Source organism: Ctenocephalides felis, unplaced genomic scaffold, assembly GCF_003426905.1.
Source record: "Ctenocephalides felis isolate EL2017-DRISC unplaced genomic scaffold, ASM342690v1 CF-g0.4_SCAFFOLD_01886, whole genome shotgun sequence".
Classification (NCBI taxonomy): domain Eukaryota; kingdom Metazoa; phylum Arthropoda; class Insecta; order Siphonaptera; family Pulicidae; genus Ctenocephalides; species Ctenocephalides felis.
The window spans coordinates 60298926-60319263 of NW_020538040.1; the positions used below are offsets into that span (position 1 = coordinate 60298926).

At 29.5% G+C, this 20338-nt stretch overlaps 1 protein-coding gene across 1 annotated transcript in view; it reads right to left on the reverse strand.

Moving 5' to 3' along the window:
* LOC113375165 (neuronal acetylcholine receptor subunit alpha-7) overlaps window positions 1-20338 on the reverse strand; it is a 204013-nt gene that overhangs the window by 19595 nt on the left and 164080 nt on the right. The window contains exon 9 of the mRNA XM_026615116.1: window positions 10924-11150. Coding sequence (XP_026470901.1) covers window positions 10924-11150 — 227 coding nt within the window. The remainder of the gene's footprint in view (window positions 1-10923; window positions 11151-20338) is intronic.

The following is a 20338-nucleotide window of genomic DNA, read 5'->3' on the forward strand; positions in this document are numbered from 1 at the left end:
TATATGGATGAATAAATAGTAGACATAAAATAACGAGGCTACTGAGATACGGAGATCTCGATGACATCAAATTATGGAGAAACATGCTAAAATGTTGGTCCTGTATCTGTCAGATCGGCTGCGCCCGACGGAGGGTTAAAGCCGAAATTTTATTTGCTTTCAAAACTTGACTGCTGCACCATCTTTGAAATTTTATATTTACCACTAAATATGTTCTACAATCTACATCATTGATTCCCAACCATTTTTGGGCCCGCCCCACCTTAAGTATTCTAAAAACGTTACGCCCTCATATACAAAATTTGTTTGTTCCTGAAAAAATGTATGTTCCTGAAATAAATTGTTATTAAACATCATAAGTAAAATTTAAGAATATGCCAAAATGAAACAAAAATTTCAAATCGATTTTATTACTATTTTTTTCAAAAATGATTTAATGCGAATATTGAGCTTGCTGCACAAAGATTTTATATTAGATTCTAACTTACTGCGCTTTTCTACATGCATTCTAATCTAACACAGCGAAATTGACGAAATATTAAGGAAAGTTTTACCATGTAATACATGATTATAAATAAATTTATTATTTCTGAATTTGATAATATTTAATAAAATAATAAGTTTCTATTCCAGATGTTGTACGATAAAGAAATATACGTTGAGCACTGAGAGAAATCATAACATAAATCATTCGCCTGAAATGCAATATTCTCGAACACGTCCCGTTAGAATATCTTTATTAAATTTATAGAGCCAATATTATACTTTGCCGTGTGTCATGATAAAGAACATTTGTGCCGGTTTTATTTCAAGTATTAAAAAATTGTGTATTCTATGAACTTGCTTTTAACTTCCCGCAGGGTAGGTAATTAACATACACTCATACATCTATTTTTTCTAAGCAATGTCAAAAAGATCAAAAGGTCTTGAAACTTAAGGATATGCAAAAAATTTCATTTCCGATTTTTTCGCCATTACTATAACTTGCCCTACGGAAAGTTAAAAAACTCAAAATTTCCAAAATAAAGACAAAATCTTTTTTTTTCAAAAATTTAAAATTCCTCAAAACATTTTTTTTCAAAGTTTATAGAAAAAAATTTTTTTTTGGTACAGAAAGTTTCAGAAATTTACCTTAATGCACGATGCCACTAGTTGAGCACCACTAGTTTATATAATAAATCTATATCTATGACCAATTGTCTGAACACAAATAACGGTACTAATCCAAATAGTAAACATTGCAGGTATTTTGATAAATTCAAATTTCGTACCTTTTCATAGTATTCCCAGATGCAATGAAATATTAAATTTTTTTGTTGGTAGTCGAATTACACAAATAGTATTTATCCTAAATTAGGTAACCCTGAATTGTGAAATTTGTAGGTATTGAGTAGGATTGCGTAGTCGTAAATCGGATTTTGATGCTTCTGTGTCGGTGAATGCATCTATATCGTGGAATATTTTATGGACTTACGTAAAATATATTTGATCAAATTCAAGTGAGTATTTTAAGTGTTGTGATTTATTAAATTATTTGTTGCGATCTTTGTGGAATTGATGATTGCACAACGAAATGATTAAGACTTTAAAATTGTTTTTGGTGAGACGGACATTGTGTGTATTTCGTTCAGACATTATTATATGGTGATGCATTCACATGTACCAAAGGTAGATTTTTTAAACATTTTTAATTGTATAACAAAGTGTATAAATTGTTCTTATCTAATAATTTTGTTACAAATCCTAACTGATTTCAAATGGTTGGGTGTAAAATTGTTTTAATGATTTGGTTTTGGGTTAGGATGGATTAAGACTTTATAGTTCTATAAGCTATTTTATATATATGAAGCCCTTGAAAATTCCTATGCTATATTTATTATTTGTTAACGTATGCATGGTTTAGTTCTATGGGGACGTTTTCATTATCCACCGACTATAACTCGTACAAGTTTCATGTATTTTTTTCAGATCTTCGTTATACATAAAATTCATATTTATTATCATGCGATAGTTAATTTTTTTTAAACGTATGTGATTTTTAAGAACTAAAGCACGTATCTACTACTAATGCATAATTTATAATTCTTGCTGTAGAAATAAGCAGAATCATATATGGAAATTTAAAATTCTAAATGAAATGATGCATGTAATACGTATTGATTTATTCGAACTATTATTAATATTTATCAAACGTAATTGGTTAATAAATGAAAGAAAATAATTGATGAACGCAGTATTTTATACTTGTATTGTATAAAATATAATTTCGTACAGCATTTGTACAAATCAATTTCCAAAAAAATATTTGCCAAATCTTTTTTTTCAAAATCTCCAAAAATTTTAAATTACGGAACGGGAAATTCCATCAATTTACCTTGAGCCAGATAGCATGCACCACTAGTTAAAATTTCAATCCTCTTAGTATATATAATTAAATCAGATCAAATATGTAGGAAAATCTAGGTGGAAAAAATTGTCAAAATCTTGTAAATAATTCAATGAACTTTTTGAAGAGAGATTTTGGAATATTCATACAGTCGTTAACAACGTACATTGCGAACGCGGTTTTACAATTTATTTATATAGGTATTTTATATAATAGCTGTGTACGGCTTGATTTTTTTTTAGTTAAAACAGTTTTTTTTAGTTCAACTTTGGTTTTATTTATCATTACGTAATCATAAGCCATTTTCAAGTCTACATCATTTATATTTGTATACAATACTCAACCGGAATATGATCCGAGTGCCTTTGCATGCGCGTGTCATGCGCTTACCGATTCGGCTATGCACGCCGTAAAAAAATTGTACAAAAATATAATATACTTTGTTTTGTGTCTGCCAAAAATATTGGCATTTGTACTACAGTCAGCCCTTTGTTAACACGGCATTCTTAGTACACGGTTTCCAAACTACGCAAAGCTAAAAATCCGACATCCCTCCGACTACACGGACTTCCTATTACACGTTTTTTGTTTAACAGGCCATGTTCATTGCGTAACCTATGAGTGATTCTAAGAACTTAATAACAAAATGGTATTAATGTAAGTTTTGTTATCGATTTTTATTTTTTAGATATGCCTGACATGTTTGAACTGACTTCTGCGTCGCGCCAATTTTTGAATGAAGTGTCAATGTCATACATGTCATTTCATCCGTATTACTCCTACGTCAAGTTGTATTCTTTGGTCTCCATATACCACGATAAAAATGGTGCAATTTGTACTAATTCTGAGTCTCTCATAGCACGGTTTCCATACTGCACTATATAAGCTCCCATAGAACGCACTACAAATTAGCCTGAAGTGTATGTTGAATTCGAGTTTTTTATAGCACGGTCCCCATACTGCATGGTTCGCACTTGTCGCGTTAATCGAGTGTTGACTGTAATTCTAAGATTCTTATAACACGGTTACCATAGCAAGTTTTTGTAGTTTTTTTAGAGCACGGTGATGATACTATACGGTACTCACTCATCGCGTTAGCGGAGGGTTGACTGTTTATGTATCATATAATTATTTGAAGCTACTGAGGTCTAATAAAATTTCCTATTTCTTAATGTCTCAATTACTATTTGTATGCATGATTTTATTGCTAGACATTAAGAAAACTTCAAGTTATGATGCGAATATAGCAGTAACGAGATTCTTACGACTGAACGTGCTTTTTCAGGTATATGTAAAGTTTATATGTATATATATATATATATATATATATATATATATATATATATATATATATATATATATATATATATATATATATATATATATATATTTACAGTCAACCCTCGGTTAACACCGCACTCTAGGTGCGCGGTTCCCATACTACACGGAGCTAAAAATCCGACATCCCTCCGACTACACGGACTTCCTATTACACGGCTTTTGTTTAACAGCCCATAAGTTTCTTGCGCAACCTATGAGTGATTGTGGGAACTTGATATCAAAAGGGTATTAATGTAAGTTTTGTTATCGACATTTATCTTTTAAACATGTCTATTTATATAACAGCTGCCTAAGAACACGTTTGAACTGACTACTGCGTCGCGCCAATTTTTGAATGAGTTGTCTATGTCATACATGTCATTTCGTCCGTATTACTCAAGTATACAACTTCAAGTTGTATTTTGTGGTCTCCATACAGCACGATAAAAATGGTGCGATTTGTACTAACTCTGAGTCTCTCATAGCGCGGTTTCCATGCTGCACTATACACGTTTCCATAGAACTACAATTTAGCCTGTATTGTATGTTAAATACGAGTTTTTTATAGCACGGTCCCCATACTGCACGGTACGGATTTGCCGCGGATATATATATATATATATATATATATATATATATACTTGACTTTCGACAATAAATTTCAAAAGCCAATATTATTTTAGACAAATTTAAAAACATGTAAATATCTATCAAGTATTCGCTTCCATACCTGCGCATTGCGTAGGATCCGGCATCGGAATGTCAATAAAAAAGTCTGTTTTTAATTAAGTACATAAGATATCGCAAAAAAGGGCTTCAAGTGTTTTCTCTTTTCTACGGCAGTGCGTGCCTCACTCGCCTCGCTCGCCTCAGTCGCCTCTTCACGGTAATAAACTCCGGTACGCATTTCACGAGAGCAGTTCACCCCTCGCTGATTATATTGCAAGACGCCACATTGTATATAATATAAGAAAAGGTAAGACTTTAACAGCGTCAAGCAGTTGCGGACAATTTATGGCGGAAGGAAAGTATGCGCCAATTGAATTACTAAATTTGGAATCATTAACCCTTTCTGCGGGCAAGATTGAAATGACCCCCTAAGTGCTCGTCTATCATGTGAATGTTGCGAACCGCACAGATTGGCAAAATATACAAGAATGGTGTTTTTGCGAAAGATCACTATTTAATGAGAAATGTGATTATATTTACCATTACCATATTTTCTGATACAGAAGTGAAATATGACCATATTAAAAAATACGAAAAATTTAATTATTTTTCCAAATTGCAGTATAGCGCTCATCTTGCCATTATTTTGCATATAAGTTGCATATATTTAAATTCTATCGAATATTGAAACAATTAAGAATATTTTGAGATTAAAGAATATGACAAATGTAGTCGAAATATTATTTTATAAATACTTATATTATATTATTTTTATTTTGCACGTAATGTGTGCCATCATTCAGAAATTTCTCAAACACTGTACAATTCAAACATATTGCATGAAAATGAACAAATCAATGAACAATGAATACATAATTTCATTACAAAGCATTGTTTTGTATTTTGTGTTCTGGTATAGTATTTTTTACAAATCGAGTTTTTTTTATTTTATTAACTATTTTAAGTATATTTTTTTACAACTTGCTGTATGATGACACACAAAGTATCAGAATATAAAAAATAAATAACACCAGTATTTATTGTGCCATATTTTAACAATTAGTTTGAAAAAAAATTCAAGCATGTAATAAGAAAAATCAAAATTTTGGTCGCAAATGTGAACTTTTCTATCGAAGTAATTTTTAATTATTTTACAAGTTCTCAATTAGAATAAACATTATATGGACAAAATATATTTTTTCTTTATTTTTGATTATTATTGTTAAATAAGTAAATGAAAAAATCTGAAATGTACGAGTGGGGGAAACTGGGTACGGTTTTGCCACTTGTTTTGATCAGCCAATTTTGTTTACAGATCATGTTAATGTAAGACACCGACTATAAGCAATAATGGAAACTTGTTCGAACAATCATACTTCATCTTTCTCTTTTTGGACCTAATCTCAAAATCAGTATGGTTAAGCTGTTATGACGATTGTCACTACCGTATCCAGTCTCCGTAATTTTTATATGCCCTGTTTGATCCAAATTTACAATCACAATCACAATGTAATCTATGAATGTCTGATTTATGAGGATATTCCATTGGAATTTGAATTTTGTGGAAATTATTTTTCGACATTTGTATTGTAGTGATTTGAAAACTATATTCTGAGCTTTAACATCAACCAATATTATGATTGTGTATGAATCTACATATCTTCTGTGTTCAAATATTTTTCCTTAAAAATAAAGATTCTAGAAAATGAATATTTGTGCATTCAATATGAACGAAAAAATGTAATAATCCATATCTTTGATGCGATGATAAATTTCTGCAGCAATATGTCAATATGCTTTCAAATATCTTTCAGATACGCCACAACCGCTTTGATCATTTATAGTGACTGACATGATGTTATATAAAATAGATAGGGCATCATGAAAAACTTGAAAATTACTTGTATAACGACATTTCTCTCTTTGAAGGCAATAGGAACCGATAGGGGTTTATGATTCTCGGAATTCTAGTTATGATGCATACACCCACTTGTTTATGTATATTCTTGCTTTTATTAAAATCTAACTTAATTTTGTATAATATTCTGCATATTTATTCTATATATGAAAATAGACGTTTTGTGTAAAGCGCGTGGCTGTTTCAGAGACGAAATTTCGAAGCGCGTAAGCGCCGCTTAGCTGTATACGGAATAAACATTAGTATGGAACCCACAAAAATGTAAACAAAGTTTGTACTTGTTATTATAATCTCTATAAAATACCTGATGTGCATATGTCTAATGATCATTTTTGACCATCAGCATATTTTTTTCTTCTTTTCATTTGATTTTCGAAATCGCTGGACCGCCTTCCCAAAAATATAATCAGTTTTTCATTACAATACAAATGAAATGTTTTTAAATCATTCAAATTGCACGTCTCCCCATCAATAAGATACAAATGTTTTTGTGAATTATTCAGATCGGTTGATAGGTGTCCCCGAAATCGTCGACAAAAATTAGTATCCACACACACACATTCATCATTTTTTTCTATTGAATGCCAAAATGTTTAGAAACCTTTGAAACGTAAAGATATATAAAAATTTTCGTTTTCGATTTTTTTTTGCGATTACTATAACTGATCTAGAGGCATAAATTTTCTAAAATTTTTAAAAAGCCGTAAAAAGGCAATCAATATTTTTACTATCCATTTTATTTAGAATAGAAAAAAAGATAAAAATAAAAAATAGGTCACAAAAAATAAGTACATGACTATACCCATGATTTTAGCTCTCCAAATAATCTCATAAGAAATTAACTATGTTATTTATCTAAAATAATGTCGCTATCGTGCAAAATATGAAAAAGACAAAAAATATTTTTCACAAAATAGCGGCTGCCTGCATTTTTTTTTCATTGAAGTCTACAGAAAAGACTGTAAAAATGAGTCCAGTAGTAGTTGAGAAATCGTGGGTATCGTATCGCAAAAAATGGAGAAAAACATTTGAAGTTTCGCAGAGAAAAAAAACAGAGAATGAATATCGTGGTCAAACAGTTACATCTCCGAAAATAATTTAAATTTTGAAAAAAATTTTTGTACACGTATTCTTGAATAGTTAAATTTTAAAAATATGCAAAAAAAAACAAAATTGATTTTTTTTAAATTCTAGACCAGATTGCATTATTAAATAGTTGAATAAGAACAATGAGACATTTATTTATAGGAACAAAAGAGATAAAACAATTATTTCACTTTTGACAGCAAGTTAAATTTTAACTTATGTTCTATTAAAACATAGATAAAAATGAAATAAAAGAAATTTAATAAAGACATTCATCTTGGTTCAGAAGAAATTAGTGGAGCAGACATAAAATAATTGCATTAATAGTAAAAGCATGAAGTGGCGTAATAGTAGAAGGGGATGTTCTTCAATTTGATTGAGAAAAAAAATCATTTATCGCTTTGTCATTGCTAAAGACATTATAGTGCTGGGTACAAAAGCGCGATACATTTTATTGAATATATATCAAAATGTGAGAGAAAAGAGAAATGTTATATCAATTTCATAATTTAACAGTTTGCTTCTACCGGATCAGGAAATACAGGATATTAGTTTAATATAATTGGACTTTGTAATTGACTAAACGATACTTGTTCTACTATATAAATTTCTCTATTTATAACCAATAAATTATATCGATGCGACGGAAACTTAAATCAAAAGCAAGTCATCACTTCGATAGTGTAGCAAAAATATACAGCGTATGCGAAATTTTGACATTTTTATGATAGCTTGTAAAATGAAGATATTTACGACTTGTGTACAAAAAATATGACGTTTTTACAAGTTGGTATATTTTTCTTGAGGCATTGACTCAATAGCATGTGATGCGTTTTATTTCACAAGTAGCCATATCGAAGAATATAATATAAAATGTTGTATTCTAGACGCGCGAATATTTTAATTATTATAAAAAGAATTTATAGTAATTGAAAATAAATTAATAGCAAAATCAGTTTTGTATACGATATATACGTATAAAATTACATGTTTGTTTTTTTTATTGATATTTATTATTTGAATTATATTATAACCAGTCTCAACTGTTTTCACTCACTAAGATATTATTTTAATATATTGGATAATATGTAACATATTTAAGAGAAAAAATGAAATATATTACAAAAACCATTTTGACATACTTAGAAACTTTTAAGCAGGCAGTTCACAAATAAGTTGTTCTGCCCTCTTTTGAACATTAGCACATAAAGCATGAACCCAAAAAGTAACCAATTTTCTCCGGGTTCAGAATCGAAAAAGAGGATTGTGCAACAAATGCAAGTCTCTTCTTTTAGCGATGGATTTTGTGTTTTTAGCAATTATTTCTTGCATTTTTAAAGTAGAAGCTAAAAGTCAATTACCTTCGACAGGTTTTATTTTTTTGGCCGTATTGGTCCTTGCGAAATAGTAGATACTATGTTATTTTGTCCATTGTATAAGTCGTCTAAAACTGAACAAAACTGAATAATCAATCCAAATTTCACTACACACCTGATTATAGCAATAAAACTGATTGAAATCACTAGTTATTGCACAAGTTATCTGCTTTTAATTGAAGAACATTGTATCATTTTGTCCATATACCATTTTATCGGTATTTTCCCTATTTAACCCCGAGAATCAATTAACTAAGATACTTTTTATAAAATAATATGACAATTCGATAAGTTGAGTTATTAATAAATATAATTAAAAAACAATTATACATTTGTAACATAATCTTTTTTAGGGCGCTTTTTTTTTCAACTTCCAGTAGGTTAAGTTATAGCAATAGCAAACTAATTGAAATAAAAATTTTAATTTATCTTTACGTTTCAAAACTTCTGAACATTTTGACGTATCGTAGAAAAAACAGATGTATATGTATTTGTTTGAGAAAAGTAAAAAAATTGTTATTAGACGGTGAAAAATAATTCTTTGATATATGCGCATCAAATTATCAAAAATTTCAGAACAAACTTTTGAAAATTGCCTTAGAAGCACCAAATTATATCCCGAACTGAGTGATTCATCTTGACACGAACACACCTACCATAAAAGATGTAATAACAAAAACAGCACATAAATATAGAAACAAGCTCATCCATCATCCAAATTCACTAGCAAACTCCTTAATAACAAAACTATCGAAGTAGGTTGAAAAAAAAGCGCCACTTGATCTAAGTTATCAATTTTCCTGATAAAGATTGAAATAACTTACACTTAGTTATTTTTCATAAGCAATTATTTATAAGTAAATAGTTAAGGTTTATCGTTATCAACAAAATATTGTTAATATTAAATCGAACGGAAAAACAACTATTGAGTTGTTTTTCAAACATGTCCAAATAGTATACAATGTCCCTTTACGGCTGACAATTGTAATTTTCCCAAATTTACTAAATGTTCTTCACTGGACAGTTGATAGAATAAAAAAATATTAGGTATTTTATAGTGAGTGTGAAAATTTTTTTAAAATTTTCAAAAATTACAAGAAGTGAAAAAATTACTTCTAGAAAAGTCAAATGTTTACAAAAATTTCAAAATTCTCAAAAATTATTTTTTCAAGGTTTTCAAAAAAAAATTAAAGTTTTGATTTTTGTTACGGAAAGTCAGCAATTTGTCTTAAGGGGCACAACTAGTGTAACCGCTTAAAAAAAGGTGATTTTTGGAAATTTATATTAAAAAACTTCTTTATCAATCATTTCAAAATTTTAGAAATATATTTATACTTGTTTTAAGAATACATAGTAAAATTTTTGAAAAAAAAAATTAAATAATTTTTAAGTTATCGTCGATCTCCAACGGCGCGACAAAAAAGGCCCTTCACTGCTGCAGTGATTCCGGTCTTCTACGTGGATGAAAAAAAAAAAAATTGTTAAACTAGATAATATTGTCTGTAAAATGAACTACGATAAAGAAAAAAAAACAAAAACTGACAAAATGACGCCGTTTTTATTAAAAAAGTCGAATTTTACCTAAATTTTGGTCGTTTTTGGACTGTCAAAATTTGATTATTGATCCGATCAAAAAATCGATAGTTCATTTTACGGTGAACTATATATAGAACATTTAAAAAAATTGATAGTGATCGGATCATTTGTTTTTCAGTAATCGCTGCAGCAAATTCGGAAAATGCTGTTTCGAGAAAAACGCGTTTAAAGATAAAATGATCGTTATACTATATAATATATATACTACATATATACTCATTAAATGGCTGTGACTCAAAAACTATTTAAGATATCGATTTAAAATTTTGGTATGTTATTTTTAAGGTATAAACCTATCGAAATATGGAAAAACTGAAAATTCGATTTTTTGAAAATTTCACACTAGTTGTGCCCCTTAAGACACAATGCCATGCAAAACTAGTTTGAAATTTTTTTAATGTGCTATTTAGAAACTCGTAGTTATTTTAAAATTTTAGTTTTTGTAAATCGTATATATCCATAGCATCAGCATACAGTCTCACATAAAAACGTATACTCGCATTTATATAAAAAATCTACTATAATAAAATCAAATCAAACTTGTATATTTGTACATTTCCATCGATATGTACCCCTCGCGCGGGCCCGCCTGACCAGCGCCGTTATTCGCAGCGCTCGCCGCGTGCCTGAAGTCGTCGTCTATGTCGAGCACGTTGGCCAGAAGACTCTTGGACGAGCGCTCCTTCAGCTCCATTTCCTTCATTTTGTTGTTCATGAAGATCGTTTTGCGTGTTATTTTCTTACCAGGACGACCCATGCCAAGCATCCACGGAAGCCATTGAAGAAACACGGATTTTATCTGCGGACAAAACAGAGATCACCATTGAGAGATTACCTAATACAAGCGAGATATTTTTCTTATGCATCTATAAAGATAAACTTGAGTATAGTATTTTCAACGACGGAAAATATTAAAATCGATTTATGAAAACTGTCAGCTATTGAGAAATTTTGATAAGAAAAATATTACATTAAACTTTCGTCTTGTAAGCTTTATTTTTATACATTTTGTTATAGGGTACACAATGGTGTAATTAACTTTTCGTAGGGTAAGTTATTATAATCATCCAAAAAAAAATTGATAATTTTTACATTTCTCGACGCTTGGAAGGTTTCTGAAAATTTTGGCATACCCTATAAAAAATTGATGTGTGTGTATGTATGTATGGATACATTTTTCGTCCACGTTGCAAAACATTCAATTCCTATTGATAGGGAGATATGCTGATTAGTTTTTGGCAAAGACAGGTGCAGCCGTTTCGGAGATACGGCAAAGAGTGCAGAAAATACAAATCGAGTTTTAGGGAGATCGGAGCATCCGATTTGAACGATCTAAAAAACATTCAATTTGTAATGACAAGGAGAAGGGGTGATTAGTTGGTGGCAAAGGCAGGTCCAGCGGTTTCGGAGATACAGAACTGAATGTTCAAAAAATGGCAATTTTTGAGAGAACTAAGCGTCCAATTTGAATGATTCAAAGAACTTTCTGCTTGTTTTAACAAAATAATTGCTTTTGGAAAAAAAAATTGTTCAAATTTTTTTTTTTCAAAAAATATTTTTTTTGTATATAGAAAATAATTCTGATTTTAATTGTAATTTTGACTTAAGTTCTGATAAACTTTAAACAAATATTTTCAACTTTGAATTTCAGTTTATATAATTCTTATAAATATTAGACAATGTTACAGTATTTATTTATAATAATCTATTTGAAACATTCAATATTCTTCGAACATTTTGTTTCGGTACGGAAAGTTCCAGCAATTTGCCTTAAGGCACGATGCCATACACACCACTAGTTTGACTTATTATTACCAATTTTACATATAACACGTATAAAACAACCATTTATTAAACTATGTTATTAAAATTTTCAATTAATTCCTAATTACACAAACATGTTTGTCTACTACTGCTTTTCTAAAATTTGTCAGTGGATAAACAGGTCCAATGTCTCATTTTTAATTTGAAAGGAATGCTACAAAATAATAGCTACATTATTCAACCAATTCGAAATACAAATTTTATGGGCGTATTTATTTTACAAAAATTACACTGTATATAACCTTGATCTAGTATTTTGTCAGAAACATTAAAAAATTGCTTTTTATACTTAATTAACTTTTAATTTACTTTCTTCTCATATTTTACACGTTTGAAAATGTAAAGTTTTAGTTAGTAATTCTTACCCAACCCATATGTGAGCTTTCATAGAGTTTATATAAAAAACTGGTAGAATCTCACTTAAAAATAACAATACATCTTATAAACAAATAACGAAAACTTCAAGTATCATAAACTAAACATAAATAAAATAGCTCAACGAAAAAAATATCAACAAAAAAAATTGATACATGGCATTTTACCATCTGATAGCGACATAGTAAATTAGTCATGGCTGGTTATACATCTACTTTAAATAGTATCGTTGAAAATTTCTATGCTTGACTTGTTTTCGAGATAACAATGGTGGATTTTTCTACCCGCGGATCTTTAAGCCCCATAATACTCTAGGTCAAAATGAGAAAATAGTAATTTTGTAACAACTGTAAACAACTTGTAATTTTTATGTTTGTATAATTCTTACTATTACATTTAGTAATCACATACAAAGCACATAATTCATGTTTTGCAAGGAAATTTTATTGAGAGTTTAAACAAAAAAATAATTAGAGTCCATAAAAACGTTTATCGTAAAAAAATATATCAATTTCTGAATTTTAAATCTGAATATTTAATCAGTTTTATATTTTTTGCATTTTTTAAATTTATAATGTAACCTACATTGCATTATAAATGTACATATTTTTGATTCATTTTTTAGTCTTTTTATGTAGTAAATTTTATGCGAACTTCAGTGAAACTGGATCGACAAAGAAAAATTGGAATTTCATGTTGAGTACGCAAAATATGAAATCGATAAATATAAATTCGCTTCGAATGTACAAATAATGCATATGAAAAATAGGTAAAATATTATAGCAAAATGGTCTGAAAACTTGCTTAGTAGAATGGAATACTTTTCTCAACTAAAGTGAGTTTGGAATTATTTGAAAATTTTTCATTCATTTCTTTCGCTGAATATACAACAAACTGAGCTTCATATTATAATATTATAATACAAACATGAATCATTAAATTTTTGCGTTATGAATTATCATTTTCAAAAGAAATTTATTAGCTGTAGTAATATTTAAAAAAGTATTACTACTGCTTGATATCAGGTTGTTTGTAATCCGGGATTGCACATATATTTTGATTATATATTAGAGTGAAAATATTTTAATTTTTTATCCATTTTATCTTATAAATAAATTACAATTTGCTGCAAAAAATTAACTACATAATGTTTTTTTAAATTGAAGGAATATATAATTAATTATTGATATAAGATTTTATTAAACAGAAGAATTAATTTGGTAAATGTAAACCTATAACTTCTATTTAATTTTATTTATTACTTGCGGTTTATTAAAGTTGTTCCCTTAAATCCTAATATCATTATTATATAAGACGCAATACGTCCCAGATACTTCAAAAATTTATTACAATCCGCAGACATGGTTTAGCTTCTCATCAAAACTGTCCTAAACATTTTTATAACCCCATTGCTAATCTTATATACATGAATATATAATATTTGGATATCAATTACTCCTTTAGTTCCATAAAAACGAGGGCTAAGATTTACCAGAATGCGAAGCGTTCTATCCACTTACACTAGGGATGTAATAAATTGTTTTATTTAATATCGAAGACTTGATTATAGAATTTTTAGCTATATTGATACGTTTTCTATTTTTATCGATGCTTTAAAACTATTAAGCATTTGAAACATACATATTTTATCCATTTTTTTTAGTTTTTAGGGTTTCTAGAATTTAAGGGTTTTATAGTCTATTGTGTTGGTTTATTCTTGACTACGTGGCTTTGTCAAAAAACAATCCAATTTTTGGCTTTTTTCTAGCGCTAATTATTTTTAATTTGTTGCAATAATACCGCGGAAGGGATAATTTCAGTAGGAAATTATATATACTGTAATGTAGAGAATCGTTTGTTTTGCAAAATTCTAAACCATAATTTCTAACAAATATTGATAATGAAACATCTGTATATCGTATATCGTATACAGATACTATATGTCTTTTCTCTTTGTTTGAGAAAATTTATTGAAATTTATTGCACCTACTACATTTGTTACTTAAGCATTAGTGCCAAGTTACAGTAAATATGGATTAATTGTCTATTTACATTTTTTGTTTTCAGATGATATAATAAACTGAAAATGATTGATAACCTCAAAAGGTTGGAGGACAAAAGAAAAATATTTTTTTTAGTATTAAAAGACTGAAAATAATAACTAAGTAATTAGGATAATATAAATTTAGATCATTTAGACTATCGAGATAATCAAAATTTTAACATATTAGAAAGTTTATTATGTTATAACGTCGAAGAAATGATATTCTAGTATTAATACCAAAGATTTTTTTTTTTTTTTTTTTTTTTTTTAACATTATCCAACAGCAATCAGAACATATTGTTGTTCTATGGCTGTTTGGTTCAATATTAACTCAAGTAGAGTTGCACTTGAGTATAATAGTTGGCATGGTAGATAACCCTCCAATGAGGATTACTAGACACTTAAAGAAGATCTGCTGGTTGTTTCTTCTTGAGTCTTCTGGGTTGAGAGTCCAACAGCAGCGGTTGTATGATGGAATTTACGTGGTTATGTAGCCGGGCAAAGTGGGATATGCTTCTTTTACTGATCACTTCTTGAACTGTTTCCATATGGAGGTCATTATGCAAGATTTTGTTGGATACATACCAAGGCGCGCTTGTGATAAGTCTTAAAATTTTTGATTGTTGTCTCTGTAAGGCCTTGATTCTGGTTTTGCTGGCGCATCCCCAAAGCTCGACTCCATAGGTCCATATAGGTTTAATGGAAGATTTGTAAATAAGAAGTTTGTTGTACAGCGACAGCTTGGAGTGATGTCCTATTAACCAATATAGTGACCTGACTTTGCTTCGTATCTCTTTTATTTTTTGGTTTATATGTTGTATCCAGTTTAGTTTATGGTCCAAATGAATACCGAGATATTTGATGTTGGAGACCTCTGGTATAGCCTTGTTATTCATGCTGACAGGAGGGCATTTACCCTTTTTCAGCGTGAAGGTTATATGGCACGACTTGCTTTCATTAATTTTTACTCTCCATTTTTTGGACCAAAGTTCAATTGAGTCTAGATGCTCTTGGAGTATCTTGCTGGCTACAATAGGATTAGAGTCGGTAGCCATTATAACAGTGTCGTCAGCAAAAGTTCCTGTAAGGGTGCCGTTGCAAGTCGGAATATCATGGGTATAAATGATATACAAAATAGGCCCCAGAGCACTTCCCTGGGGGACCCCGGCTTCAATTTTCCGAAATGTCGATACCTGCCTGCCTACTTTTGTCCGAAAAGTTCTGTCCGATAAATAGGATTTGAAGAATTCATAGTAATCAGGCATAATTTTGTTGATTTTGATTAGGAGACCATGGTGCCAGACTCTGTCGAACGCTTAATACCAAAGATTTATTCAGCGATTGTAAGAACTAGAAATTCTTTTGCATAAACTGTAGTCTTCAGATATATTATTATGTCTTTACAGAATCGTTAAATAGATGTGTATATATTTTTATATATACGATTTTTACTACTTTGAAAATGTAAGAATTCACTTTTTATCTTTAAAATTAAAATTTTTTCTAAACAGAACAGTCTACAAAATTAAATCGCAGTTTGTTCTTAAGTTTCTGAAGGAGGGGAAATATTTTTTTGAGGAAAAAAAGGTTGTCATTTAGTTCAGGATATAAAAATCCATATATATATATATATATATATATATATATATATATATATATATATAGGGTGGTCCTTTATATGAACATTTTCGAATTTCCTTGCCCCCAAGCGCTCAAATGGTTCCAAATTGATAAAAAACAATTCTTTGAAAGTTTTAGCTCTTAATATTAACGTTTATATAGGGCGCAATTCAATCAAACTTCGTATGGAAATAGCATGAAAAAAATTTTGAAAATTAAAAAAAAAAATTTAAGTATAACTTAACGACAAATGAATTAAAAGTGAAAAATCATGTCATTTTTTATTAAAAATTCGACGTTCTGCAAAATTTTTGAGAATTTTTTCATGCTATTTTCATACAAAACTGAATATGAGCATCGATATTTTTAATAGAAGGTTCGTGAGCAGAGTTAAACTCCAACTCGATTTAAGAAAGAACTTTCAGAGATTTTCCTTTGCCAATAGAGCTATTATCAATTAGAAAATACATTTTTGATCTATAATTTCAAGTGCAAATGGACATCGCTGCTGTACAAATATCAGGTTGTCCAGAGCTTGAACTCGCGACCCTGACCACACAAGGCACCGATAGTACAATATTTTTGTGAGATGAATGTATTGTTACTATACAAGAATCAATAGCTAGATATAATATAATAAAGCGATAACAAAGGATCAATAGCGCAATGAGTTTAAATCAAGGTTGTGCATTTTTACAACATCGTTATTGCTTGGTATATATTTTATTGCAACATGAATAATATTATCGAAGTTTGATAGTTATGTCGAAATCAATTTTAATATCTTCCAGCCCTACATGATGCGATCATGTGCCTCGCTAAACCTCAGAATATGTAAACTCGCGCATAAAAATATGTTAAACGGTTATGGCTTTTACGTGCAATATAGTAATGCGCTTATTTTGCCAAGCTGACTTTTGCGAAATATGTCCTGGTTTATTTTATTCTCCATTTTGTTATTAGAGCAAGCAAGGATTTTCATTGGAACTTGTATCGCATCGTAACTTTGTACGGTTTATTGCCCGTTACACTTTTATTATGAACGTTTGGTGTCGCTACCATGTTCGCATAAAAATACTTAATCATTGCATTATACCAATGTCGCCAATTTTAAAGAAAATCTGCATCGGCTGCTAGTTAACGATCAATTACAGTAGATACTGCATAAAGATATAGGATCAGTGCTCAAAACGTTTTGATAAAATTTATTATTCACTTCCCATAAGTTATAGTAATCGCAAAATATGAGAATTTTTTTTTTCATTTATCTTTACGTTTCAAAGTTTCTGAACATTTTGGCATACTTAAAATAGATAAAATAGATGTATATGTGCGTGTATGTGCGAATACATTTTCGTCGACACCGATTTGAATAATTCAAATAACGTTCGATTTGTATTGATTAGTAAATACGTGCTAGTTAGTTTTTGCCAAATGCAGATCCAACCATTCGAAGATACGGGACAAAAAAATTCAATTCTTGAGATAATTGTTCGTTCAATTTGAATGATTCAAAAATCTTTTTAATTGTATTGACGAAATGAAGACTTGATTAAATTTCTGGGAAGACAGGTCTAGCGGTTTTGGAGATCCATTTAAAAAAGTAATAAAAAATGACATTTGGTGGTCAAAAATGATCATTAGACATATCAGACTAATGATTACTAAACTAATTTTGTTTATATATCTGTGGGCTTCGTACCAAATTCGACATACGAAAAAGCGTCGAAGCGCTTTTAAAAAAAATGCATTTTCTGTACTGGGAGTTTCGACAATTTTCCTTAAGGCACAATGCCATGCGCCACTAGTTACCGTTTTGTTTGATAGTCTATTTGATAGTCTCTTCCTGTACTTTTGTTCAAAGCTATATATAGTAAACCCTCAGAAAACGCGGTACTCGGGAAACTAATAACTAATCATGGTACTCAATATAAAATACTTTTTTGAAATCGGTAAAATATGATATAAAATTGCAATAAGCTGTAATATGATATAAAACTGCAATTTAGATTTAATTAATGAAAATAAAATTTAAACTAGTGGTGTGTATGGTATCGTGTCTCAAGGCAAATTGTTGGAACTTTCCGTATCGTAACAAAATATTCGAGGAACATTAAGAGCTTTCAAATAGATTATAATAAATAAATACTGTAACATTATCTAATATTTATAAGAATTAAATAAACTGAATTGCAAAGTTGAAAATATTTGTTTGAAGTATACTAGATTTTAAGTCAGAATTACAATTAAAACCTATATTATTTGCGATATACAGAAAAAAATATTTTTTGAATTTTGATTCAAATCCGATGCCCCGATCTCTCAAAAACTCAATTTCTATTTTCTGCATTCTTTGCTCACTATCTCTGAAACGGCTGGACCTGCCTTTCCCAAAAACTAATCAGCACATCTCTTTATCAATAGGAATCGAATGTTTTTTGAATCATTCAAATCGGTTGACCGAAAACATGGACTAAAAATTGTATCACTACATACATACACACACACCCATTTTTTCTGAGGTATGCCAAAATGTTCAGAAAGCTTCAAAACGTGAAGAAATGTAAAAATTTTCAATTTCGATTTTTGGACGATTACAATAACTTACTTAGGGAAATTAATATAGGAGAAATTTATATGTATTTATTACAAAGCGCATTAAGCTCTGAGAAATAAAAATTAAATTCATAGTCTTTCTACAGTTTGTATGTACACTTTACGAGATTCGTCCTTAGGTTGGCTGTTTGCCCAAAGCACGATTTTCTCAATGATATCAAAAAATGAGAATTAGCCACGAAACTTCTTTAAACGTAACCATGACCGGACTATATCATTAAAGTTTAAGTAATTACTTTGTCAGTTTTATTAATTGCAGTTTATATACCTACTCCACTAAATTATTTCATTGCGCATCTTGTTAATATGATTTATGATTTTATTTCTTTGAACTAAAAAGCCTCTTTTATTCAAAAAAGAAATTATTGTGGTATTTATTAATTAGGTATTTAGGTAGTTATTAAACATTTGATTCTTACGTTTCTGGTATGTGAAATGTCACGTTCTTTAAGAACTTCAAAGCAAATGAAAAAAAAAGTAAAATTTTTTGACACTATGAGTTATGTGTGTATGGTGGCGTATATATTGAATAATTGGCAACATGAACAACTGAAAAATATTGTTAGATATTTCCAATTAATTTACATTTATATAATTTAAAAACTTCATTAAAACTAAACTAGAACAGCGTGGAAAATATAGATTTTATTTGGTTTTGTTGCAGTAATTATCCTTCTTTGATTAAATTGCAATTTTTCTTTTATAGTGTAGTTATGGTCTATATAGTTAAAGGCAATCTCTATTTTACTAGATTAGCTAGATAAATTTAAATTAATATATAAAAATAAGTAAGAAAACAACAACAAAGTTTGTAACAAAAAATATGGCCAACATTAGCCCCCAATATATGACTCGCATCGTAGTTTGCGCAGTGTTATATAAGTACGAGCAAATTTGTATGAACAATTCAATGTAACTACTATTATTGTAGAATTTACTATAAAACAGTAGAATTTTGAACATTGCATGAAGTAGCAGCATTAAGAAAAAAATAATTTCCTGCAATATTAGATTAACGTGACTCGGGGAACTTATCCTAATAATGGAATTGAATACTAGCAAGGTATTGATTTAGAAAATCGGCATTATTTAAAAAAAACGAATTAGACAAATTGGCTGTTTGCAAAGAAGACTTGATAAGAGATCATTGTGTCGAATTTCTAGAGAACGATTTAGAGTCTCTCTTCTCAATATTCTTCTAAGTAGATACAACCCTGGTAAAATCGAAAAGAAAAAATTAAATGTGTTTATTTTAATGTGTCTTTAGTAATTTTTTGAATCAAAAAGATCTACCAGCAAAAACAGCTAATGAATTTCGTTTCATATTATTATACTTGCGTAAGTATTGGCTATTGTCAATTCCGGCAGCAGTTTGTTTATAACTGCGCAACCAGTGGAAATGATTTAATAACGCTTTTTATATTTTGAGTACGCATTTATATTATACGAGGGTCGCAATATCTGCGCGCGACCTGCAATATGTCATAACCTGTTCCATATCACTACGA